Consider the following 7,500-nt stretch of genomic DNA (forward strand, 5'->3'; position numbering starts at 1 on the left):
AATGCAGTTCTTATATTGCTTGCAGAAACTACTTGTAGTTACGTGTTTCATAATTTTTCACTGTGGCAAGATGGAAAGTTGGAAGACTCCTTCTGCCAAATTAAAAAAAAAAACGTTTGTTGTTTAGATGGCATACTATAGCATCAGATATAGGCATCTCCCTTAGTTTCTTATAATCATGTCAAAATTTGTCAGTCTTACAGTGGTTGGTCTATATGCGAGACTAGACTCAAATGTAGTTTTAATATATGAGTTTGATTAAAGTAATGTTGTTATGAATTGGATGTTGCATTTTTTTATTTTATTTGATTTTTTTTCCCCCAGTTAGAACTTGATTAGTGATTCATTTTAATAAAATCAGTTGATGGTTAAATTTTTTGTATATATTGTTATCAGGATTGCCGACAGGAAGGCTGTAATATTTGCTTTAAACTTATTTATTTATTTATTTATTTATTTATTTATTTATTTATTTGTTAGTATTTTTTTTGTTCATTCTTTTTTTGAAGTTGAATGAAATTGAAGACAAGGAATGTGCATGTTTCCACGCATGCACACAAAAAACACTCACGTACCCACGCACAGTCGAGAATTATATAGGTTACATATTTGCATATTTATATAGATGCATATATACACCTAAAAACACATTCCTCATGATCTTCATCCAGATGTAATTTGCTTTGTCTTAGTGATTAAAAGAACCTTAACTTTTTGAAAGGTTCATAGTGTACAAGTCTAGTTTACTTTGTAATATCTTGGTCATCTTTTGTAACCTTTCTCTTGTTATATCTTGCCTTACGGTTTATTACTTTACATACATGTTTAGACATCATTGCAATTATGTTCTCATTAGAAAGATATGGAGGCAGTTATTTTTAGAAACTTTTATTAAGTCAGAGGTATTTTAATGTGGTTGCAAGAAGAAATGTGATGGGAATAAGTAATAGAACCAGCTGTTTGAGCTAAAAATACATTAGTTTATTATCAAGTTTTATGATCAGTTATGTTGGTTGAAATTTGATTGCAGGCTATCTAAAATGTCCCTCTCAGTTTGATGTAACTTGTTCATGGTATTTATTATTTCCGTATTATTGTATACTGGTTCATATCAAACTATTATTCTTGTGAATTGAATAGCTTTCTGATCCTAGCTCCTTTATCACAGAATCTTTTACCAAACCAGGAAGTTATTTTTTGAGTGGTGTAAAGGACACATCAGTTTTACAATATGTCTGTCGTATTAACGCAATGGTGCCTGGAAATAATTGGAGTACACTAACCATATTGTAGAATTTGTATCAAGGTTGCCAATACAAGGTAAGAAGGAAAAGTACAGGGACATAATTTTTTTCCTTCTTGATTTTGTTTTTGGAAAAGCAAGTTATTGTTTCTCGGTGCATGTGGAAAATAAGGATTTTGGATGAATTTGGAAGGCTTTAGCTATAGAACTAGCACTGCCCGATCCATAAAACTCCACGCATATATAGCACACAGAGCGGAGAGCAACTTCCATTGCTGTGGCTTGTATTGGTGCTTCTGGATATTGATCCCTTTCTTACCATGGATATTATAGATGCCCAACATTTTTATTGGTATAACATCTGATACATAGTTTCTAATGTTAGACACATGATAAGTATACTTGAAAAAAAATGATGCTTGCCACCTAAGATAAATGAGATCATTAGTCAATCTAGGCATAGTAGCTCTATGATTGGGAGATATTGCAGAGGAACCACAAGCTACTGTGACTTCCCAGAGGATGGAATCAAGGGAAGTAATGGTTCATGTAGTCCAACTTTTGCAGAGACACTTGCCATGAAGGGCTTGATCCTGAATTGCCTGGGACGGAAGGAGGATGCATACAACTTTGTCCGACAGGGTCTGCGCAACAACCTGAAGAGCCATGTCTGTTGGCATGTGTTTGGATTGCTCCAGCGCTCAGACAAGAAGTACGACGAGGCCATCAAGTGCTACCGCAACGCCCTCAAGTGGGACAAGGACAACCTTCAGATTCTGAGGGACTTGTCGCTACTCCAGATTCAGATGAGAGATCTTGAGGGATATAAGGTAAATGGCACTCATATCAGAACAATGCCATAGAGTTTTTGCCCTTTTTACAAAAAAAAATATTATCGATATACTTTTCTGTTGTATGAGATTGTTTGGAATTCTAGAGTTTAGAAATTATGATAATATATTCTTAACTTGACTGTCATCCTCTTCCTCGCAGGAAACTCGGTATAAATTGTTTGAGTTACGTCCTACACAGCGCGCCTCTTGGATCGGATATGCCATGTCATTCCATTTACTTAAAGACTTTGACACAGCACTCAAGATTCTAGAGGAATTTAGGAAAACAATCCATGTAAGGAGGAACATCTTTGTATTTTATGCTAAATGAGAACTGGTATCCCTGAGTATTTCATCAATTCTTAATTTGGAATAATGATGATACTAATAATTATAATAATAATGATAATGATTATGATAATAATGTTGATAACAAGGATAATGATAATAATCATGATAATAATAATGATAATAATAGTGATGATAAAATGATAAATAATAAAAATAATAATGATGCTAAAGAAAAATGTCTCAGGTTCACATTTCAAGTGTGTGGGCTTTTATGGATGAATTCATAAGGAATGAAATAGATTTGATTATTGATCCTTGTCAATGTGGGGTGAAACAGTACCAGTAATTCATTTGTGTATTTACCTTCCAGAAAACAACCTATGATTATGAATACAGTGAACTTCTGTTGTACCAAAACCTGGTGATGAGAGAGAGCAAAAAACTCACTGAAGCTCTCAAACATCTCAACACGTATGAGTCCAACATCTGTGATAAGGTTACACTACAAGAAATCAGAGGTATGTGGGTAATGTTTTGGGAATTGGCTGGTTTAGTGTCCTGAAAAATAACTCGTGACATACCACAGATGTGTGTTATCCACATGCTTGTCTTGTTCAGTGATCTGTAAGAAAATAAAAATAAACACTTGTTTATACTGTCAATTGTTTATTAAGAACATGACTGTGATTTTGAACTTGTGTGTGGATTTGCTTTTACACCAAAAGGACACAACTTTGGGGCTTGAGGATTGTTTAATTTGTCAAGACAATTTTTTTTTTGCTCCTCTAAATAGAAATTCAACTCACCCTTCACTCCCACTTTTTACTTCTTTTTTTGTGCTTTGTTTTTTAGAATTTTAATTGCTTTGCTCATTTGTTTTGCAGGAGATATAATGTTAGAGTTAGGAATGAAGGCAGATGCATCAGAGGTGTACAGAGGCTTGGTGAAACGCAACCCTGAGAACAGGAACTACTACCTCAAGCTAGAGGAGACCTTGGGACTAACAACAGTCGAGCAGAAGCTTGACCTTTACAAACAACTTAAAGAAAAGTGAGTTTGCTTTGGGAAGCCATTCAACCTTTTTACACCACCTGTTGGTTTTTTGTAGTAGGGTGTGACCTTGATTTTTGCTTAGTTGGAGAATTCAGAGCAGTGTGTTCTGCATTAGGAGGCATGCTCAGTATACCTCTGATCGATTATTATATATATAGTTTTTAATGATTTTAAGAGCTTTTTCTTTTAGCGTCCATTCATTGATAAGTTCATAGGGATAATTGTTGTGCAAAGCATATTTGGAATACATATATTTCTGTCATTGATTTTGTTACCTGGATTGTTTTTGTCTCTGCTTTATTTTACAAACTTATCCCTCTTCTTCCATCAGGTATCCCCGTGCTCAAGTGCCTAAGCGACTCCCCCTCAATTATGCTCGAGGAGAAGTCCTTGAATCCTTGTTAGACCCTTACCTAAGAGCAGCATTACAGAAAGGTGTGCCGCCCCTCTTCACAGACCTCCGCTCTCTCTACGACGACCCTGAAAGAGTTACCATCATTGAGAAACTCATGAACCGCTACCTAACGAACCTCGAAGAGACGGGTCACTTGTGCGAGGAAGGTCAGTTCTTGGAGGTTTGGGGTCGTATCGGTCTGGGGTTGGAAGCACGTAAAAGCTTGGCGGTTGGGTGATTCGGGTACATCAGCTTGCTCGGGTTTGCTGTGTTGTGTTTGTTGGAAGAGAGGATGAGAAATTCATGTGCATGTTTTTAAAGGTCAAGTAGCAAGATCTTGTCCGGGGAAGCATTAGTCGGACCATCTATGAGTGGACGATGTGGACCCTATACCCCCCCAATTTTATATTGGTCTCAGAAGCCATGCCCTGTTTCCATAGCAAAGAAATTGATTGGTTGATATACAATGTTCATGTTGGTACCCATATTCCCGAAATGTTTTTGACATTTATAATCTGTCAAATAATGTTAAACATCAGGAATATACAAAATTTTATGAATATTATACAATAATGTTTGAGAGATGCTTAAAAGTGTAAAACATAGAGTGCATTTAAGTGGAAGTCAAGGATGATAGCAAGTGTTCAAATGGGATATAATGGGATACAAAACAAAGCAATAACGAAGAGGCTGCATTCAAAGATTCATTATCTGCCTTGGATTGCGATATGTCATATGTTGCCCATTTTGAACATTAATTTTGCCATGGAATAGGATGATGGCATCTGTGTGAATGTAGAAGAAAGTGAATCAGGATGACATGATGAAGTCATCGCTCATGCCAGAGGTAGTAGTAACATTCTGAAAGTGATCAAGAAACATGCTGGGCCTTTCTGGAAAAGCTGGTCATGCAGAGTAGTGGTTTTCCTCTGCGCTCGCATCACAATTCAGGGGTGGGTACATAGGGAAAGTATATACAGATGATTTATTTATATATTTTTTTATTTATTTATTATTATCAATATTTTTTTTTTACATAGTTTCTAATGCACTTCTTTCAGTTTGCTTAGAGGTATCTTATATACTTATTTATTTTTTTTTTTCACTCTTTTTCTCTATTGTATGTCTATTTTGTAGGAAATTATCTATATTTTCTGAATGAATTGATTTTTATTTTTTTTTTTTTCTGTTTAGCTAATACCCCCCTTTCCCCTCCAAAATATCCTCCTTTTTTCTCTCAGACTTGGTTCAAATATGTTATCTTTAAGGCCAGTCCTTCAATACAGAAAAGAAAAACATTTCCTTATCACAAATGGCTTATTTCTTGTTAATTGTAGACTGTTAGTAGCTTATGTGTATACCTGAGGTACCACCACCTCCCAAATCGTTCATGGTTTTTAGTGTTGTGTGTGTCCTTTCTGATGTTTATTATCTGCAGTATAATTATTTTTTTTAGAGTTCAGAATCAGGCTTTATTGCTGGTTGGTTGCGATGATTTTAGATTATCTTAAGCCGTTTAAACAAAATGACCAAGAATTGAAAATTGGCTGGATGTGGTGACTGGCTAGTGGCTCAATTTGACTAGCAGTTAATGGGTCAATGGAGCAGAATGAAAGTTTAATTTATACTTTTCTAAAATTAACCCTATTTTTCCTTTTTGTGTGTGAATTGGGATTTCCAAGCAGTTGTTACCAGATGGTTGTTTTTGAATTAGGATGACACTTTATACTTGTGTTTATCCTACATCAGCATTCTTAAATGAAGTGTGTGTAAGCATTTGGTTGTGTGATTCTTTATTCAGATGAAATTTGTAATTTGTGATGACTGGATTTTGTTTTTACTTATAGTTCTCAACACTATTGCTTTATCTCACTAGGCCACATTAAGGATGAAAAGTTAATAGAAAGCTCTGATTGAAGTAGATTAACTCTCCATGGAATGGTTTCCATGGGCTCGGTATAATTGCGGTCATAGCATCTGTAATATAGTCAAGATTGCTTCATTATTTTTGCCAGTTGAAAGTGAAGAAATGAAGAAAGACATTGCATTTAATGGTGGTACACTGCAGTCTGTTAGAACTTGTTTATTGTAAAGTTAGTGTTTTTAAGTTATACATTTTCTTTTAACCCATTCACGTCAGGTCTTATATCTGCATAATGCCACTCCCGCCGGCTAGATGACAAGAGCACGCAATGACTAAACGTGAGATCTCTCCCAGCCCGATGCTGTGATGTGCCTCTATGAGCGCTTTTCACCCGCCTGCTTCAACGGGGTGATAGTGGAGTCTTTTTTCTTTGTATTTGTTTACATCATTTTCACAAGTGAATGAAAATATGTCTATACAAATGGAACTCCTATGATTATGTGTATGTAACAATGTAGACAAGTTTGGAGGGAGAGATCATTACATTCAAGGATATCACCTGGGGCGGGTGTGAAATATTACGCTGATATAATAACATATCAACCAGCATGAATGGGTTAAAGGACTTGCCGGTTCTTTTTATTAAAATCTCTCTCTTTTTTTTTTTCTTTTTTTTTATCTCTTAGCTTGTGTATTAATTTTCTTGTGTTGGGTGTTTGAAGAACAAGTAGAAGAAACATTACAAAGTGCTGAGAAATTTACTTTTCTTTTCTTTTCTTTTCCTGATAACTGTGAAATGTGTTAGGTTCCTTTTCCCTCCTTGAATAATTTTACCTTGATGATGATAAACTTTTTTTTTTTTTTTTTTTTTTTTTGATCACTTTTATTTTAGAAGAGTTTTGATATGCTGTGAATGTGAATTAATAAGCCTTCTACAAAGCCAGATCAGTATTAAGAAGCTATTTGTGTTTTTTCTTTTTTTTTCTATCTTGAATTGCTGACCTGGAAGCACCTCAAGAGTGGAGGAAAGAAACGCACAAGCAGAAAGTAACCATTCCTGCAATCTTTCCTTCCAGATAACGAGTACAAGGAACCAGCCTCCATCCTGTACGTGTTGATGTTCCTGGCCCAACACCACAGTTACTTGGGTGATCCCGACAAGGCCCTCTCACTCATAGAACGTGCGCTTGAACACACGCCTACCCTCATAGAACTTTATATAGTCAAGGGTAAAATATTAAAGGTAAGACTTAAGATTTTTGGGGTATTTTTAGAAAATACCTATGCTTGCCCTATCTTGTAAGGATCTTAAGATCCTATCACATTTTTTGAGATAAAATAAAATAAGTTGAAGATAAAAGTATAATCCATGCCTATGAATAGTATCTTCCTATGGAGGCAGTGTTGCTCAGTGGTAGGGTATTAGCTTTGGAATAGCAAGTTCCCATGCTTGCACCCAACCAGGTTCCTAGTTAATTCAGCTGAGAGTGAATAATGGTACCAACCAGTCAGAGTCAGGGCAGGAAGGAACTGGTCCCTCCTTCTGAATCATCCTGCAATATGTCATGTACGTTCTTTATGGACATCCTTGAAATGGCCACTTGGATTTGAGACCAACTTCAAATATTGAGCATCTTACAAAGTTTCAGTCTACATCATGCCTACTGATATATCCTATTGATAGCCTGATTATATATATAAGATTGCCCTGTATAGTGGTTACCTTCTGTTTGAGTCATGGCAAAGTATAGTATGTTGCTATAAAGAACTTTCTTGCAGAGAATATATACAAACAAAGAATTATCACTAATGTACTGCTGTA

The 7,500-nt window shown here is 35.6% G+C and overlaps 1 protein-coding gene across 2 annotated transcripts in view; it reads left to right on the plus strand.

Annotated features, from left to right (window-relative positions):
* Naa15-16 (N-alpha-acetyltransferase 15/16) overlaps positions 1-7,500 on the plus strand; it is a 73,764-nt gene that overhangs the window by 6,615 nt on the left and 59,649 nt on the right. For both annotated transcript variants that reach the window (XM_043005801.2, XM_086537999.1), the window contains exons 3-8: positions 1,811-2,073; positions 2,237-2,371; positions 2,738-2,885; positions 3,252-3,417; positions 3,752-3,981; positions 6,755-6,921. In XM_043005801.2, coding sequence (XP_042861735.2) covers positions 1,811-2,073; positions 2,237-2,371; positions 2,738-2,885; positions 3,252-3,417; positions 3,752-3,981; positions 6,755-6,921 — 1,109 coding nt within the window. The remainder of the gene's footprint in view (positions 1-1,810; positions 2,074-2,236; positions 2,372-2,737; positions 2,886-3,251; positions 3,418-3,751; positions 3,982-6,754; positions 6,922-7,500) is intronic.

This window comes from Penaeus japonicus, unplaced genomic scaffold, assembly GCF_977035675.1.
Source record: "Penaeus japonicus unplaced genomic scaffold, GWHDUDI00000001_assembly GWHDUDI00000006, whole genome shotgun sequence".
Classification (NCBI taxonomy): domain Eukaryota; kingdom Metazoa; phylum Arthropoda; class Malacostraca; order Decapoda; family Penaeidae; genus Penaeus; species Penaeus japonicus.